The following is a 19,682-nucleotide window of genomic DNA, read 5'->3' on the forward strand; positions in this document are numbered from 1 at the left end:
GGTTTTTCATAGTCTATTCCAACTAATTCTCTAGGTACTAACGATAGTAATTTCTATGAAAATGGCTGTAGAAAAACTACATGAAGTGTGATACTTCCTTGATAATTTCCAGCTTGCTGCTGACATTTGGAAGAAACAATTTCACCGAAGCGTGGCAAACCCAGGCAGTTTAGGAGCAAGAGAAACCCTTTCCAATCCTGCAGCGTACATTGAAAACTGAAGTGTAGCTTTATCATAATTAACAGACCTCCAAAAAGCTAAATTGATACCACATGGGACCTTTTCTTTCTGGGCAGAGCCCACAGAAGGTGTTTGATATCCATTGCCATACACTGGACAACTATCCCCCAGCTCTGGTTCCTCTCAAATCCCTGTCCAGACACAGATGAGGAATCAAGTGGCTGCACAAACCTGTTAAAATCTTACCCATTTCTACAGACCTCAGCTGCAGAGGAACAGTTCTGGAGTCAGCAGCTCTGATGTGTCAAACCACTTCCTCTACAGGATGGCAAGCTCCACCACACTGAGCAGTAAGTTTGATTTCCTAGATAAAAGCTACTAATACCTGAACAGTTTGTTCTCTCTTGTGGAGTCAGCCAGCAAAGCAATGATTTGCTGACCAAAGAGGAGTCTTTGACAAGCACACAGGGTGATACCCTCCACCACTCTATCCAGGCAGGAGACAGATGCTTGGTGGGCACCAGCCCATCACTTCTGAGAAACTTCAGCATCCTCAGGGCTGCAAAGAAAAGATGTGAAGAACAAGTCCCATGGATCTCAAGTGCCTTTTGATGTGGCTCTTGCTTGGATCTATCAAGGGGAACAAGCCAGGTAAAAGATTCTTTCTGGCTCTTGCTGGGGGGGGGGAAATAAGATTTGCTTTTTTGTGGTGGCTGCTGGAGGATGTTTGCAACATCCTAACTCCTTTCAGGTAAGAAAAGAAATGGGGTTTGTTCTCACAAACCATCTAGAGCATTACAGGGTAATTTTTGTCTGACTAATGTATGTATCCTCCAGCCCATCACTGGCACAGTGGGCAGATCAAAGCAGCTTTGTGCACCTTAGGCAGCTCTTTGAATTTGTTTTTGTTTGGTTTTGTTTTCCATTTTCCCTGTGACTTTAGGAAATACAAAAATAGACACTGGAATGTCATCACCTCGACAGGTAAAAATGATTGCAAGGCTATTAGTTAAAAGGTGCCATCCAAATTTACTGGGGGTACTATAAATACCAAATATTCTTGCAGCCACAACTCACAACCAGCAGTGCCATTAAACTGTGAACAGAGGCAGCTAATCCATCCAGCATAATTTTGCACATTTATAAATTATACATTTATACATTTATAAATACTGCTTATATTTGGCTTCTTTATGATGAAAAGGTATTGAGAAATGGTCTGGTGATCCATTAGCCTAGGTCAATTTAAACTGCTTAGTTCAGAGGGGAAAAAAATAATTAAAATCTTAAATTCTTAGGGCTCCATAAATGTGATATTTCCTTCTGTATCTGCTGGTGATGTCCAGGCTGAGAAGTGTGAGCAGATAGAGCCTCAGGCAGGTTCTTGGGTACATTGGCCCTGTAACTGCTGATGGCTCAGCTCTAGCAGGGCTGGGGATTGCAGTAGGCACAGGGCTCCTCCAGGGAAAACTCTGTTCCTTAGAACTGAGCTCATTAATGCAGTCAGGACCTCCAGAAATATTTAACCCCCAGGTGATTCTGTTCTCATTAAAGCATTTTTTGCCAGTGAAGGCTTCATGGGGCTTTTTTATTGCCAAATGAAGTGTAGTGCCCATGGCAAGTGTTTCAGTGCTGTGTGCAGGAGCATCACTTCGAGATGTTCAGCCAGAGACACACAAGTAGGATCAGTTCTGGGATGAGTCAGGTCCCCACATCACATTTTCTGTATTACTGTGACTGGGACAGGTTGTGTGATATCTGGCTGGCAAGTCTCGTTTTATCAGAAATCTCTCTGTTTTTTGGAAAAAATGGGGGGTATTAAGAGCAGTGGTGTTTTATCCTGCTTGATGGTATTTAGTAGTCTAATGAATGAGTAACTGCAGAGCACTGCATTCCTCACTGTGTCACTGAACTCTTCTTTCCTCAGCTTTCTGTATTTATCAGACTCTCTCCCCATGTTTAAATACAATTTTTGACTTTTTTTTTTTTTAACTTTTCCCTGAAAAGAACACACTAAGTTACCATCTTTTACCAGTTCAGATTTTTTTATTGCAGAATGGTATTGTGGCTGTAAGACCTGTTGGCTTTAATTCATAGAATGGTTTCAGCTGGAGGGGACCTTTACAAATTAATTCCAAGGATCACCTTGTTCCAAATTCTAGTTCCATTCTCCTATGTCTCAGGACATCCTGTGCTATTCATATTATTTTGCCTCAGTCTCTTTGGCCCTGCAAATTCAGCTTTGTAACTAGCTCCTGCCATAGCTGTTGCTTGCAAGAGGGTTTCTGGCAAAATGCAGCATCAGGAATAAATACAATTAGGGTAAAAAGAAAATAAAAAGACTTTGTTGTACAGAACAGTTTCACTGACAGTTCTCAAAAGCAAGGGAAAATTCTTTTGTTATGTATCTGGGGAAATTAAGGCTTTAATCTATCATTTAGTAAGACTTAAGCTACAGGTTAGTGGTAAAGAGGATAAGGAAAAATTGGATTTTCTTCTGAAGACCATCACATTTGTCTCATTTACACTGCACAGCAGCAGTGCCAAGAAGATGCAGGTATGGATGAAGCTTGAAATGTGCTATGTGAGGGTCAAATACAGGTCTGTGCTTCTGTAACTTTTTTATAACCAACTTTAACAGCTGGTCTGTGCTTCTATAACTTTTCCATCTTGGTGTTCAGCTTACAGGAATACACTGAATAGATTTGCAAGTTAAGCCTGGATAGGATTAAATCTCACAAAAGAAAGTATTTCATTCAACTGAAATTCATTCACACAAGATGGGTACCAGAGCTCCATTATGTAAATGAGAGGAATTTCTTCCCCATTATACTTGCATATTAGTGCTCTCTCCCATGGACTTGAAATGCAATGCAGAATAAATTAAAGTTGTCAAACACATGCAAGTATTTCTTGTAAGGTCAACCAGAGAACAAATACTTTCAGAAATCTTCCAGCTACAGGAGCTACCAGCAGCAAAGTGCCCAACATAAGCTACAATAATAAAAAAAAAATGTTAAAGTTGTGATCCTGCTGAGGACAAGCAGATGTTGTGGACAGAGATCCTGCAGTATCTGCTGCTGCCTTCATATGGAGAAATCTTCTCCCCACTTTATCAGAGATGAGATCTTATGTCCTACCCTTTCATTACAGCAAAACCTCCTCTCTTTAACTTCTGCTGGAAAGGTATTACCTTTGGCTTTGCTCACAATTGCTTTCACTATTGCAATCTTGGTCTCCATGCTTTCTTCCTTGATGCTCTGCCTCTCTTGTTTTCCCTATTTCATTAATTGCATCATCAAAACCCAGCTTTTGGATTTTTTTCTGCCCATGTTTTCATCTCCTGTTCCTTGTCCTAAGTCTTGGACCAACCTGATTTACCAAGTTTTTTCTCCATCTTCTCTAATGCTTCCCAAACCCCCTATTTCCAAAGTCTTTCCATGACTTTTTTCACTTGCCTCCCTGTTCCCTGTCATGGTAGCAGCACTCTTATCCACTGCTTTTTCTTTATATTCTCCACCTGTCAAGTGTGAGCACCCCAGATAAAGAATATACAGTACTCTATTCAGCAAAATGAGGTCAGAAAATTCATCAGCACTAATAAATAATTTCTATACCACTCTTGAGAGTCCCACCAAAAAGCTCAGTGACCATGCTAAAGCCACAAGTCACAGGAGATGGGTCCTAAAGTCACATTTTAAATCCAAAAGAGTCCCTTTTCACTGTTACTCAGGACTGGAACACATTCATGTCAACCATTTCAATTCTTTTCAGTGAGGATGTTCTCTACTGCCTTTCCAACCCAACTAAAAGCAAGGCTGAAAAAGCTCTAGCCAGAAAGAGGGATCTGAATTTCTGCTGCTGTTTAAAAAGCAAATTTTCTTTCTTAGTAATATATTTTTTTCCCTTTAGATGAAAGTACTGGAGAGGCAGTTATTAATGAAGTCTCAGATTTAAAAAAAAAAATAAAAATAGCCAAGCCTGTTCAAAACCCAAAGGTCACAAACCAAAACAAGGCTTTCCCTTGCAATATTCCCAAAACCAGACACTGAGTCCTGCAACCATACCCTGTGCAGTGGTTGCCTTTGAAGAGTTTGAGCTCTGTGGCTTTACCACAGAACCAAGAAAGTTACAAACACCCAGAAACAACAGAGGAAGAAAAAACAAATGTTCCCCATTCTCCACTTTGTCCATTTTCTACACAGTGTACTGTGCTGATTTGCCTCTCTGCCCCTGCCATGGGAAACACTCTCCCTCTTCCCCAGTGCTCCCTCTTCCAATTCCACAGTTCAGGCCCCCAGCCCAGCATCCCTGCCAGGGCTGGTATGAAATTTATCTTACTGAAATTCATCTTACTGAAATTCAGCTGAAATTCAGCTCTCTCCACCATTAATATCCCCACCAAGGTGGACAAGTGGGTCCCTACTGAAGCCATTCAGGGACAAGACAGTCACAGTTTCAGGGAACTGCTCATCTACCAGAAAGGATGCATTGAATCATGACCTGTGAGCCTCTTTTTAGCAACCACCCAAGGAATTAAAATGCCTGCTTTTTGTGGGCTGAGTGGCACTCAGTCCCTGCATTAATACAGGAGAAAACTGATGATGAATGGGGGTAGTTAGGTTTACAAAGAGGAGAGGCAGATGTTGTAAAGAAACACCTGGGGCAGTAGAAGACACCACAACCTTTGCTGGAAACTCACAGCAAAAAAAGCTGTAAAATGGTATCAATGCTAAACCACACTGATTATCACTGCAAGCATGTAGGAGTGTGGTTCCTCCACTGTAGACAAGAAAAAGAGAGAAGAATCTGTAAATATTGCTTTAGAGAACTGAAGTCAGGGGTCTGCTGTCCTCTAGAGACAGTGCCCAGCCCCACTTCTCATGGAAGGATAAATTATATTTGTATAAATTATATAAATTATACATATTACATAAGTATTATATATATATATAAATTATATAAATTATTATATAAATTATATTTAGCATGAGAAAGCTTAATCTACTGCCAACCTAACTCTAGCCTTGCTGCATATGGAAATTTGTTTTGTGTTGGATTCCACTGGTCAGTGGCAAAGCAAGAGATAAGAGAAGGGCATCTGCCCTGCCCCAAACACAAATTTGCTCTGGTTCTAGAAATTGTTCAGAGACAGCTCCTGATGGTTCATATTGCAGTTTATTTTTCAGTGGCTTTCCACCAGACACAACCCTAGTGCAACAAACTCAGCAGGCATTGAACTGCCAAATCCTTAGAACAGGACAATTATCGTTAATATTTAAGGTATCTAAAAGCTCATCTCCTGCCCCATAGGACTGATCTCTCCTCCATTTCCCTTTGCATTAAATTTTACCCCTGGTGATTTCATCCACGCTGTGTTCCTGTCATGTAAATTGCAAACTCATGATTACAAAGATAACTTTAAGATAATCTCTTTGTAATCAATGGCAAAGGAAACAACAATCTCACAGGCAAATTGCCATAAACTTCAGGTCTGCACTCCAGCCCCACAGTTGGGATCTATTACCAGCTTCCAAGTCCACATAGACAACAAATGACATTAATCAGAGGCAAAAGAAACAGGCAGAGCTGTAACAGCCCCTTTGGGAATAAGTTTTGAAGTCAGAAAAAGTTCATTACCATTTCAGTCCAGTTGCTGGTATCAATTCCTTCTCTTCACTCATATCCGTTTCATCTTCAAGAAAATGCTCTAAATCAAGAGTACAAAGTTTCAGAGAGCAGAGGAACACCCAGGGCTGAAGTAGCTTTTCAGACACACCTGGGGAAATGTCTTCGTTTTGCCATGGTTTGACATCTTGGTATCTCTGGAGAGAGACTCCACTCATCTCTGAATGTGGCAGGGATGTGAACCCCTGGTTTCTTCTGCTGCTTCTCCCCAGATCTTCTGACCAGCTGGTTTCCTACCAGTTCCATCTAACTGCCTTTGTATTTAGGGGAAAATTGTCCTATTTTTGCACCTTGCCTTTTTAACCTGACATCAGAATAATGTCAGCACTGGTGACACACTGGCATATGACAGAGGAAATTCTGAGTTCAGGTTGGCTTGGTGTGACTCACTGTCTGTGTTTGCCTAATGCTAAAAAAACCTGTTAGAAATTTTCCTCCTTCACTTCTTCTGGACAAAAGGTGTTGTTTCTGATGCCTTTTCTAATACTGCTCTGCCCACTCAGACATGGAGAGGAAATAGGCAGGAAGGGTTCAGAAATCCTGATGCTGCCAGCACGTCTGCTGTGAGCAGTTCTGTGTTGGGTCAGTTGGGTATGTGATTGGGAAAGCTCAGAGAAGAAACCCAAGTGGTGGAAGAACTGATGGTGATTTAGATGGTGGTTTTCTTTTCAGTGAGCCTGTGAGGATGCCAGGTGCTGAGGGTAACCAAAAGAAGTAAAGATTTATTTATCACATGACAATGAACTCACAAAAGACAGCATGGGAAGGGTATTCTGCCTGGCATCAGCACCCAATAACTTCTGTGGGATGTCTAACAGCTCATGTGAAAGTCCCAGATGCCTTAAGACACTCAGATATCACCAGGCACCATTATTTAAGTAATATTAGGGACTTTTTATAAGGGCATGTAGCAGTAGGACCAGGGGTCATGGTTTTAAAATGGAAGAGGGGAGATTTAGTTCAGACATTAGGAAGAAATTCTCTCCTGAGAGGGTGGTGAGATCCTGGCACAAGTTGCCCAGAGAAGCTGTGGCTGCCCTGGAAGTGTTCAAGGTCAGGTTGGATGGGGCTTGGAGCAACCTGGTGTGGTGGGATGTGTCCCTGCCCAAGGCAGGGAGGTTGGAATTAGAAGATCTTTAAGGTTCCTTCCAACCCAAACCATTCCATGTGTCTATGGTCCTATGAATCCCACCTATCTTAGGGCTCAGAATATAGGGAGTGGCTTGCAAATCTCAGAAAATTTACCAAACCTAATTTTAGGAGCACACCAGAGGATGCAATAACTACTGTTTAATTTTCATGTTTCACAGATGGGCAAATCTCCATGTGCTATATGATAATATCTGAAACCAGTTCCAAAATTTGCAGAAATGCTGAGGGCACCAAAAATCCACTAATATCAGGAAAAATTCAGATTCCTAGCTGCTTTAGCAGCAATTTTAGCAATTCTGCAACCAATAGAAGTGCTAAATCCTTTGAAGACCATTACATCAGCTTTTCTATTTGTCCTGTTTCAATGCACCATGTTAGTATCTCTAAGTGCAAAGAAATGGAGGCACAGGGCACTTTTGAGGTGTGGAAATGAGAGTGGTTGGTGAGGGCTGATGAAGCTTGTAAATGAGGGCAAAGGAGGACAGAAGATGTTGGAGCTGAAAGAGAAGGAAACAGACACACAGCACCTTGTCATGGGGATGGAAAAATAGAGGTGGGGGGCAAAGGAAAGAGGGAGCAACCAATAAATGCTCCAAGAGGAAATTTGAAGGTGAGTCTTGTGAGTCTTGTAATCTCCTGCTAGCAGAAGTGTAGCCCTGGAGTAGCCCTGGAGGGGTGCAGGATCCAGGGGAAAGCTGGGCTGTGCAAAAATGTCCCTCCAGAGGGTAGGAAGCAGGTTTTGCTGAGGTGTGCTGGCCTTTTACAAGATTTATACCTTCCTATACAACCAGGAGGTTGGAGCCAGGTGGGGGTTGGTCTCTTTTCCCAGGCAACTCTCAGCAAGACAAGAGGGCACAAGAGGTCTCAAGTTGTGCCAGGGGAGGTTTAGGTTGGACATTAGAAAGAATTTCTTTCTGGAGAGGGTGATCAGCCATTGGAATGGGCTGCCCAGGGAAGGGGTGGATTCTCCATCCCTGGAGAGATTTCAAAAGAGCCTGGATGTGGCACTCAGTGCCATGGGCTGGGAACTGCAGTGGGAGTGGATCAAGGGTTGGACTTGATGATCTCTGAGGTCCCTTCCAACCCAGCCAGTTCTATGATTCTATGATTCTATCACACCAACTCAAACACGTTGACAACTAATTCCCAAGCAGATGCAAAACAGCAAAACAGGCAAAGCTCATCTCCCATAAAAACTGGAAAAAGTCAGAAACGTAGTTAAGGAATAAATCTAACTGCCATTCCCCAGTTTCCTGCCTCCTTCCAATCCCTTTGCTGCTTTATCACCCAGAGGGCAGGAATGTTGATTTTTTAGGGGCAAACCATGCATTTCCTCAGGCACAAAAACTGAATGAACTCCTAAGGATGATTCCCCCCAGAGTCATTCTGTGTAGGCAATATGATCCAGACCTCCCCAGGTCTCTGCTCAGCCTTCCCACATTATCCTGACAGGTTCAGTCTCATGGAAAACACTTGTACACCTATATGCCACCACCTATGGCCCTTACAGCTTTGGGGGATATTTATTCTTCCCTGATGAGAGTCTGAATACAGCAATAGCCTCCACATGTGATGCTGCTAAATGTCAAGGCACTAAGAGCTCTTCTGGGTTTGATAACCAGACTCCAGCTTCCTTTCTCAGACTTCACTGAATTGTGATCATGAGTTCTTATCACGTCTACAAAAGGCTGATAGCTAGGACTCTTTATACAAATAGCTGGCAAAAAGAGGAATTTTAGGATCCCAGTGTAAGTTCAAGAATATTCAGAAGTAATACTGAGCAGCATGTGTAGTGCCCACCTGTTCTTGAAAGGTGAGTAAAAGAACAAGCAAACAGAAACACCTCTGAAGATACACTAAACATTTAAAGACAGTGGGGGGGAATAATGACAATGGGTATCTTGGCACATCCATATTCATTCACAGCTCATCCCAGAGTCAGGGTTGGTAGGACAATAAACCCCAAATCTGATGACTTTGATATCAAACTCACTGGTGAAGAGGTCTGGCCTAGGAAGGGAAGCCAATGCATTGAAAGATTGTGATGGTTGATGAGGAGAAAGCTCTTGAAAATGGGGTATTTGATGTGACAGTGAAGCACTTAGAAGTCAGCAGAGGGAAGCAACCAGAAGGTCACAATGAGACCTGGGAAATTAATCTTTCCAAATGCTTTCTGGATCAGAGAAAAGAATACGGTTGTAGAAGCCAAAGAAATCAGATACTGCAATGATGTGGAAAGACCAGAATTGGAGTGATGTGGATGAAACGAAAAAGCTGGATCCTAGGAATGTTGTGAGAGATCCAGCTGCAATGTGGATGAGTTTCAGAGCATCAGCCTGGTGGGTATTGCTTGCTGTCACCCATGCCCACCATTTCTGCACAATCTTTATCTGACCCATGGGAGTTTAGAAGAACCCTAACCTCATCTCAACTAAAAGAACATTTCTCCTTTCTGATGAGCAGGCTAAATGATGAGGGGTTTCTTAAGAGGAGACTGAAGAGTGGTAGGTTTGAGTGCCCCGTGCTGAGAGGCAGATCTGCAGGCTGCTTCAAAGAAGCTTTTGAAGTCTAGAGGGAAACAGAGTTTGAGCTTTCAGGGAAAGTGAGAGTACAAGATCTCAGCTTGCTGCTAATCTGATAAATCTTTAATTTTAATCGCCCTGACAGTCTGTGGTAAACCATGTGGTTAACTCTTTCGGGTACAGTCACTCCTCTTGAAGTCACAGTCTGATGTAGTTTAAGGCAAATCCTTTGATAACACCAAGAAACAAGGGGACTAAAACTTCCCTCACACAGCTTAGCTGCTCAGCTGCTCACAGGACTTTTTATTATTGCCTTCCTCAAGCTTTGGGACTTTTCCCAAGAAGCCAGATAATGAAAAGTAAAAAGGGCAGAAAATATCAAAGCAAGAAAATGATGGGTGGCTCTAAAAGAAAAGGACATTGCAGGGCTGGGGCTGAGAGTCTCTGATTGTGCTGCTGTCTGCAAGGCATGGCTTTTTCTCAAGGAGAAAGCACTTTGGGAGTCAAGGGCAGATACCAAATGATGAGCAACTCTCAGGGGTTCAAGGCCTTTTCACAGTCATTCCTGCTGGTTGCTAAGGCTGCATTAATTATGGCTGCAGAAAATGGGAGGGCACGACTAAGAAATTTTACTTGTAATTGTTGTTACCATTGTGCATAAGCATAAAGGACCACAGATCATGCACCCAAAGATCCCAAATACCAGCCCTGATGCAACCAGCCTGCTTTGTGTTTGATTTTCCCAGCCTTCAGGCCTTAAATAATTATTAAGTAGTGCCTTAATCAACTTCTGGGTCTCCAGCTCAGCTTCAGTGGGCTTTTCAAGTGCACTGAAAGGCTCTAACATTAATTTATTCCAACTGATTGAGAAGTATATTTAGATATGATTTGCTGATGGCACAGCACTTCATGTCCTTGTTTTGGGACAAGTTATATTTAGGTAAGTTGCTCTTTGGTGTGCTCAGTCAGAACTGAGAGTCTATTCCCCTTTTCAGTGTTTTCTTAGAGATGATTGCCACTTTTAATGACTTGGGTTTACTTATTATATCTCACTGGTGCAGGCAGCAGCTCTGTGGTCTGACCATGAGAAGCTTCATTAGGAAGCAGTGGTACTGCAGGACATCTTTCTCCTCTAGAAGAAACACCAGGGAGTTGAATCATCCCCTCCTAACTAAAAAAATTGTAGACAAACACAGGCTTCATTCATGTCACTTTGTGGAGACACTCCCAAGGAATTTTTCTGTATCTGGAACAAATCTGTACTTATAAAATCAATAGCAACAGCTACCTCCAATGTGAAAAAGGCTTTGGAGGGCAGGATTGTACTAAAATTAAAATAAAGAATGTTCAATTAAAATAACTGCTGGTTCCACCAGACACTCTCCTTGGCTTAGAGATAGTCAAAGGAGCAAAGCTTTGCTACCCTCATGTTCCCCCCATGCCATCCAGTTTCATCCAGTGATTTTAGCCCTGTGACTGGGAGCAGAGGAAAAACCCAGATACTTTACTGAGCTCTGGACATGATCTTGTATTGGTAAGACAGAAAGATGTGGGAGGTCCTTGGTGATTAAGGCAGATGCAGAGGTCAAACTGATTATCAGATCTTCTCTTTGCAGAAGAATGCCCAGCTCTCCCCAGGACTGACTTTGCTGATGTTGCTGCTGAATCCTATCCCCTGGGGACCAAACTGTTCTATGAATTTTTCTGTATCTGGAACAAATCTCTACTTATAAAACCAATAGCAACAGCTACCAAGGCTTTGGAGGGCAGGATTGTACTAAAATTAAAATTTAAAATGTTCAATTAAAATGATTGCTCGTTCCACCAGACACTCTCCTTGGCTTAGAGATAGTCAAAGGAGCAAAGCTTTGCTACCCTCATGTTCCCCCCATGCCATCCAGTTTCATCCAGTGATTTTAGCCCTGTGACTGGGAGCAGAGGAAAAACCCAGATACTTTACTGAGCTCTGGACATGATCTTGTACTGGTAAGACAGAAAGATGTGGGAGGTCCTTGGCGATTAAGGCAGATGCAGAGGTCAAACTGATTATCAGATCTTCTCTTTGCAGAGGAATGCCCAGCTCTCCCCAGGACTGACTTTGCTGATGTTGCTGCTGAATCCTATCCCCTGGGGACCAAGCTGTTCTATGAATGTGATGAGGGCTACACAAGAAGACGTGGTCAGTACTTGGGAATTTGGTGTCAACGGAAGGAGGGGGTTGCTTCTTGGGTCTACAAGGACTTCCAATGCATTGGTAAGTGATAATTGTCTTTTTAATACTCTGGTGGAGCTATTTTTCCATTGAGTCAGTCTAAGACACAACTGGGCATTGCTCTAAGAAATGATCAGATGCTCCTTGAGGTCTCTTTTAGCCCAGCACTCTATGATTCTTTGTTTAATTGATATTTTGCAACTTGCTACAATATTATCCTCTCTCTTAAAAGTTTGGGGGCTCTGCCTTTGGTCTGCTGTTCATCCTTCAGCAAATATAACTTCTCCCACAGATGAGAAACTTTTGTCGTCATCCACGATGGACTTGGATTTTACACAGAAGCCAGAAAATAAAACACAGAGCCCTGCATCCCAAAAGCAAGGAAACATTTCAGAGTTTGACCAGAAAGGTAAGCAAGAGCACATTCATTCACTTTTTCCACTGATATCCATAGAAGCAGTGTAAGAAAAATGAGTAATTTTAAATTATTTTGACAGACAGAGAGAAAAAAAGCACTTGCTTTAATATCTTGGCTGAACAAGTGTTTTGGTGTAAGATAACAAGTTTTTTACATCCTAACAAGGAATTAGGGAGGCTTGCTATATCCTGCTTCTCTATATTTTGTACAAATGCAAATTATTTCGTTTCAAAGCAGTAGACAAAAAGCTCAAGCATATGCTGCCTTATGACCCCACAGATTTTTGTGGTCCTCCCAGGACTGTTCCCCATGCATCTTTAAGCCTGAACAAACAGTATTACGTGGGACAAGTATTAAATTTCAAATGCCAGGAAGGTTATGACAAGCAACCCCCTACCTCTGGCACCCGGACCTGCAAGAAGGTGAATGGCAAAATCATTTGGACCTCCTTTGACATGAGATGCACCAATGACAGCAGCCACAGAGGTGAGTGGCCACCAGAGACTGCTGAGCCAGGTAAGATTTTTGCTTTGCCATCACATCAGTCTCATAACCTCCTGGTGCAGGATCCAGACCCCCCCAGCATCAATCCTAAGGAACAGCCTGCCTGGGGTTCTGGATGGGACCTCAGAGCTCTGACACTGATGGAGATGTCACCTCTGGAGGTGATGTCTGTGGTGAGGACAGAGCTGAATCCTGCTTTATCTTGGGTGTCCTTTCACACTAAGTGCAAGATTGCAAGAGATTCTGGGCAGATTGAGCCACATTGGGAATAAAATATGAGAGAAAGTCTCTTTCTCCTCCCTCCTGGAAGGTATAGGTCATCTCTTGCCACTTCACTTTAAGATAATCCAAAATTTATATCTAAGCATCCCTCATGAATGCTCAGGGATTTAGGATCCATACCACCTTGTCCTTTTATTAATAATTCCAGGATTGTTTGCAGTTCAGAATTCACTGTGCCCTTTGCTTTCTGTGGAAATTCTCCAACTCCAGGCTCAGGGCAGTGAGTTTGAGTCTGAGAGACAAAGAGCAATTAAATCAGAAAGGGAAACTGAGGCAGGCCCACTGAAGCAGAGCATCCTGCTACAGTCACTGCTTTGATGCTTATCACCAGAAGAGCAAATTGATACAAAATAAAGAATTTCTTTCTCTTTGTAGATTCGACTCATCCATTCTTCACTTCATCTGTGGCTCTGCCAGTGACAGGTATGACATTTCCTCAGCTGGACTCAGACTTCACACTTCCCCCTGTTGCCAGAGCAGTTGCTTTCAATTTGCTGTAGCACTAAAGAGATAAAGCCCTTATATATGCTAAGAAATATCCTGCAAGACATCTATGTCCCTGTACTGGGTGAGAAGAGAGTAAAGAAAGTGCAAATAGAGATTGTTTAAACTGTTTATAGAGATGTTTTCAAAGAGTCATAAGGGATGTAAAAGAAAATAGATAAAATAAAAAAAAAAATCCAGTTTTTAAAGGAAGCAATTTTCAGATTCTTTCTCTGAGGCTTTCTATGAATTCAGTCAGTAAATTTAACTGGAAAAAGCAGAAAAAAATATAAATATTTAAATGACATGTTTCTTTCACGTTTTCAAAGGAGTGAAAAAAAAGATGGACAAATAAAATGTTTTTTTCACAGCTATCCTGATATGTTTAGATCAGTCTGAAGAGATTTTCTTCCTCCCTTTCCCTGTCTTCCACTCAGCTATTAGTTGCTAAAATAGAAATTGTCTCTTTCTATGCATATATATGCTGAAGGGTTTGTACAAGGGCTCTTGATTCCAGCTGGAGCCTGCTGACAGCTGCAGTGCACATTATAGTGAGGAGTAATGGAGTGGGTTAAAGAAAAAGAAGGAGGAATATTGCAGACCACAGCATCAGTACCTCTTTTTATTTTTATTTGGCCATGGTTTCTCTCTCTGGGTCTTGGTTGCCCCAGGGATCAAAGCAGAGGGACAACACTGAACAACTCTTCCCTCTGGGCATAGGAGGAAGATGAGCCTCTATCCCAAGTCTTGTCTGTTTCTCCCACATGAATAATTGCAATAATTGCAGATAAAACTGAGAGCTAACTGTGATGATTTTCTGTTTTAACAGCTGTCTTTTTTGTTCTGCTTATCATTCCTGCTGTCTTTGGATGACTCACCAAACAGAGGATGCTACAAGTGGGATGGAGCCAGGAAAATGTGGAAGCTAAAAAAGAAATAATTAAAAAAAAAAAAAAATTCCCATCACTGGAAGAGCTATCAGTCAGATCAACCATCTCACTGTTGTACTCCTGAGACACCTTCTTTGGTATTAAATGAATTTTGAGTTGTCTGGTTCAGGTATTAAATACTGACACAAGACAAGGAGGAATCAGAGCTTTTCAAAACAAAAAGCATGCCTTGTCCCAGCCATGGTTCCAAAATTAATCCCATAGGGAAATTAAGGTTAATTATGCAAATATGTTGATTTCAGATAGATTACACAATCTTTTTTTTTTTTTTTTTTTTTTTCTGTTTGGCTAACCTGTGGGAAGTCTGGTGAAGCATCTGATACCATGACATAATTCTTCATTCTTCCTCCCCCCTGATTTCTCAGCCATGCCATGACAACTTCAGACTTCAGACTTATTTTAGTCTGACCTCCTTGCTGTTTCTGTTCCTACACTGAGATGCACAAAGGCTGTTCCTGTTCCTGATCCTGTTCCTGTTCCCAGGCTGCCCAGCCTAGATAATCCCTATTTGACACTTGGGAGTTCTTCTTTTCTGCTTTCTCTTTGCTAATCCTCATACCCATTTCTCTTGGTGTTCCTTGCTAATTACTGATGGTCTCTGCTTCTTTGCTAAGTGGGGATCTTTCTTGAAATGGAGGAGGGGAAAAACCACATCAGCAGGGCTGTTTTTTCCAGTTTGTGGTAGGATAAAGCCATGGAAAATGCAGACAACATTTTGAAACATGTTTTAGTGAAGAAGGTCAACTGTGATGCAGATTGTCAAGAGTGATCTACATTTCACTGGCCCTCTGCTGGAACAAGTGATGAAATATCTGATATCAGATATTTGAGATATGAGATAGGAAATAAATGAGATATGAAACAGTAAGAGAGCCTAAGTTGCATCTTCTGAAAAAAGTACTTTGTGGTTTCTCGTAGTAAATATAGAAGAAGCCATAGAAAACCTGTCTCTTCCCAGCTGTAGGAAAGTCTTTTTCCTGATGTGGAGAAGATTTCTCAGACTATTGTATCATTCAGATCCAAGCTCATGAAATTGATGCCTCGCCCCTGTCAGGGTTTAACACTGGCCCAGCAATTAAACCGAGTGCCAGATGCTGTCTATTAATCTCTCTCTCCTCCTTGATAAAGAAAGGAGAGAGAATAAGGGAGAGAGACTGATGGGCTGGAAACTAAACTACACAACTTTAATGGAACAGGAATGAGAAATAGGAAAAATTACTAGATCTATACAAATATAGAGGGAAATTGATCCCAGGTTCCTCCCCCCTTTCCCCCAAGAACTCTCCCATCCCCACTGAGGCTGCAGGGCAGCCCTGGGAAAGTCCAGGCTGGAATCCTGGGGTCAGGAGCAGTTGGGAGCTGGAGGCAGGAACACACAGATTCAGGCTGGAATGGATCAGGAGCAGAGGCAGAGGAAGGGATGGAATCCTCCCAGGATGCTGAAGCAAACAGGGAATGGATGAAGAAAGGGAAGCAGGAAGGGGTTTGACCCTGGTGATCCCTCCAATTTCTCCTGAGGATGAGGTGGATGGGATGGAATCCTCTGTTTGGTCAATTCTGGTCATTTCTCTTGTCTGTTCCTCCCCACAGGAGGGTTTCAGGTGGGACCTCTTGACTCCTTTTCTCCTTTTGGAGGGCAAAATGTTCCTCAGAGCTGAGCAGTGTCCTTGGCTCTGCAGCCCATTCTCCAGCAGTAACTATAACCATGGAGTGGGCTCAGTCCCAGCAGCAGCCACTGCCTGAGAAACTTGCTGTGAATTTCAGCAAGGGCAGCTCCTGACAAGAGACTGAGCTGAAAGCAAAAGCACAAGACAGAAAATCACCTTTATCCTGGCCCAAACCAGGACACCCCAGCAGAAACTGGATTAAATCAGCAACTCCAAGACACAGTAGTGGGAAATGAGGAAGCCTGGAGACTCAAACCCAATGAAAACATTCCAGTTTAATTCTTTATGGGGACAGAGTGATTTTCCACCTACAGAGTATGAGTCCAGCATTGAGAGACAGGGAAAGAGCCCTGCTTGAAACTGCTTTCCAGAAAGAATTCTCCTCCTCCCATAGAGCAGAGGTGTTGCTGATACAACTCCAGCCTCTCCTGAGTCACCAGGCACACACATGGGCTGCTGGCTCAAGGATGTTGGATGATGGCACCATCATTCCAGCCCCCACAAAGAGAGATGCTGGACACCTGATGTCCTCACATCCCTTCCCTACCCAGACAGGTCAAACCCAGTCACACATTTCTCATCCTCACTCTCTTCCTTTGGGAAAAAGGAAATTAAGCTTAATTACTACCTGCACATAAGCAGAAAGTCCTAGTGGGCTCCCTTGTGGCTCAGTGTACCCCTGCATTTGTCACTGCTCTCCTTTTTCCAATTATTTTGGAATAAAATCCTTCCACAACAGTTGCTACCAAACTGCTCCAGCTCAGAGGAGGATGATGCAGGATGATGGCAGCTGATTGATCTGACAGCTCCTTCCATAGCTTCAGAGCACCTAAGAACACAGACCAAAGGTATTTGAGGACTGACTCAAGCACACACAATGCTTGGCATCTGTTTACACATTTGTGTAAACAAATTTGTGAATTTTAAGTAGCCTTCTGCCTGTGTTTAGCCATGCTCAGCCTGGTAGGATGGGGCTTATCTGACAAAATACAAGCACCTGTGGCTTCCAATGGGAAGGACCAAGTCCTTTTAGAGAGCAGCTCACCCCACCCTATTGCCTATATATATGTATGTATATATTTGTCTATTTCTGCCCCATCTATGCCTATAGATACACACACACAAATAACTCATGATCTAAAGGCTGCTGTTTCCCTGCATTGACAGTAAATGATGGTCAGACTGACCAGATTGGCTACTGATGCTTACATGACATATATCAGAAGCAAAATGGGATGAATACTTTCCTTATAATTCAGGAAGAATAACTCAGTGTCATTTTCTATTTTGGGGTAGAATGTAGGTATCATTGATTTACTGCCTCGAATTCCTGTTGAGTTCTTCTCACTCCATACCCTTTATATTTATACTTCCCATGGCTATTTTTTAATTATTATTATTTTTTAATTATTCCTGTTGAAACAGCACTTCCTTTTACTACATATCTTTCTAAAGATGGATGTGTGATGGTCTATCCCATGCTGTTATTCTGTATGGGAGCAAACCCAACCCTGTATTTATGCAGCAGATGGCAGGTTTTCACAGAGGTTTTTCAAGCAGTTCTGCCGAGCTCTTCTCCTTTCTTCAGTCCTTGCAGAGAACTTATTGCTAACAAACCTCTGTTAAGAGCTGCAGTTATGCTGGTGGGGCTTGTCCTCTTCAGGGCATTTCACTGCAGAAAGTTAATATTTATCCTGCTCTTAGCATTCACATTTTTATGCAGAGAACAAGAGCAGAGTCATTACGTTTCCTACTGCACCAACGTGGCTAAGGGGCTTTCTCTCCACATAGTGCCTTTTTTTTTTTTTTTTTTCTTGAGAATTGAGGGAGACACAGGTCTAGCAAGAGTTACAGGCTGGACAATTATCATGGGATTTAATTTTCCAAGCTATTAGTGTCTACACAGAGAGTCAGAACCCAGGTCACCTCCAGCCCAGGAGCTGTGTGTGTACTTTGTCAGGAAGCTGTTCCTCTCCATCGAGCTGTACTTTGCCTCTCAGAAGGGCTTGTTTGCCCTCTTGAGAAATGTTTTTACCTAGGACTGATCCTTCAAAACAAGATGCAGAGCACATGGAAACCAGTGGGACTCATTCTGGGAGCAAAACACCATCACTGGGAGAGGCTGACCAAAGGGACACCTTCACTTTTGTGCTTCCTCCAAGGCCACTCTCACTTGTTTTACACCAAGTGTGGTCTAGATTTTGATTTTCTCAGCATGAACCAACTAATAAACTCTTACAAAATATTTTTCTGGATGTTTGAATGACATTTTGTACTCCTTGCTATCAATCCAAACTTTGAAAAAGACAAGATTTCTTTGCTGTCATCCTCTTTTTTTAACAAAAGGTACAACAAACTCAGCAACATCTTTCAGGTTTATTCTAGAGAACTGTGCTAAAGCTGACATCACATGTGCACTATCACACCCAACCTTCAAAATGCAGGAGAAGACTAAAAATATTTGGGCCAGAGGATCTCTGGCAACGATGTCTCTAAAATAAATAATAGCACCAACAAATAGAGTACAATATAAGAGCAGTGGAGCTCCCTTAACCCTACCTTTCCCCAAGGGGTGGAAATACACATGTTCCTATACCATGGCTAGAAACCCAAGTGTGAGGAAATGTGTTTTTCCACAAGTCTGCAGTGTAAGAGTCAGCTTGCACATTTTGAACACATCATTATTTCTGACTTCATTTTGGAGTCTCCACGTGAGCTGGGCCCATCACCATGGAGAGGCTTTCAAATGGAGGTGTCCACCCAGGTTGAATAATTCTCCAAACCCTATGAATCCCATCAACCAGATCTCCATTGGCTCTTATTAGAAGCTCAGACAGCATCTTTGATGGAGATACCTACAAATTGATCTGGATGGCTAAAGATGGGTGTCTGCCATGATCTGAGACACCCAGGGGTGTTGGAGATACCTAAGTAGAGCTGGTAGTGGTGACACAGGACCTTTGGGAGACCTTTGCTCAGCAGAATGATGTATTTGTGCTCAGCCTGCAGGACTGCCCCTGTGTGTAAATGCCTACTAAAAGATGCCCCACTAAGCCAAATGCCAGCCCCAGAAATCAAGAAAACTTGCAGAATCTGTCAGTCCCCTCTGGAGCTGCATTGCTGCAGAAACACCATAAAAACATTTCCCGCCACCCTAAACCAAAAAAATTTTTCCTCCATTTGAAATTTAAGCATGGGTTTTGGGTTTCAGTGAAAAATAAAAACCAAAAATAGGAGGGGGCCTTGTGCACAGGTACTGCTCAGTGGCCAAAACTGCTCCATGTCTTTGAGAATTTCTACAGCAGGTATAGGACAAGGTTGGGAGGGAATGCAAGGAGGCAGTGGAAGAGGACAGAGCTGCCTCCCAGCCACAGCTTTAACACTGCAGCTTCCTATATACAGTTTGCAGATCTGTTTTTATGTACCTATATACAGTTTGTAGACTTGTTTTTACTTTTACTGCAATAATAACAGCGTGGCAGGGCAAAAAGGTGCTCACCTGGGAAGAATAAAAGCAATTGAACAAAGACTCCAGGAGTCCAGCAAGCACCAGCTGCAGCAGTCATTGCCAGCTCTCTAATTCTTTAATTATTTTCTCCCCCAGTGCTTCAGCAGGAGAAGTTC

At 42.5% G+C, this 19,682-nt stretch overlaps 1 protein-coding gene across 2 annotated transcripts; it reads left to right on the top strand.

Annotated features, from left to right (window-relative positions):
- Positions 1–660: 660 nt before the first annotated feature.
- IL2RA (interleukin 2 receptor subunit alpha) lies at positions 661–14,524 on the top strand. Of its 2 annotated transcripts, none has more exons than XM_071734206.1 (6): positions 661–831; positions 11,611–11,796; positions 12,047–12,163; positions 12,452–12,688; positions 13,334–13,381; positions 14,271–14,524. In XM_071734206.1, exons 1-6 carry the CDS (start codon positions 771–773, stop codon positions 14,312–14,314), a joined length of 693 nt encoding a protein of 230 aa, XP_071590307.1. In that variant the 5' UTR covers positions 661–770; the 3' UTR covers positions 14,315–14,524. The 2 variants fall into 2 exon arrangements, with proteins under 2 accessions (XP_071590307.1, XP_071590308.1); XM_071734207.1 differs by having other exon boundaries at positions 12,452–12,658.
- The last annotated feature ends 5,158 nt before the right edge of the window (positions 14,525–19,682 follow it).

Source organism: Heliangelus exortis, chromosome 1, assembly GCF_036169615.1.
Source record: "Heliangelus exortis chromosome 1, bHelExo1.hap1, whole genome shotgun sequence".
NCBI classification, from domain to species: Eukaryota; Metazoa; Chordata; class Aves; order Apodiformes; family Trochilidae; genus Heliangelus; species Heliangelus exortis.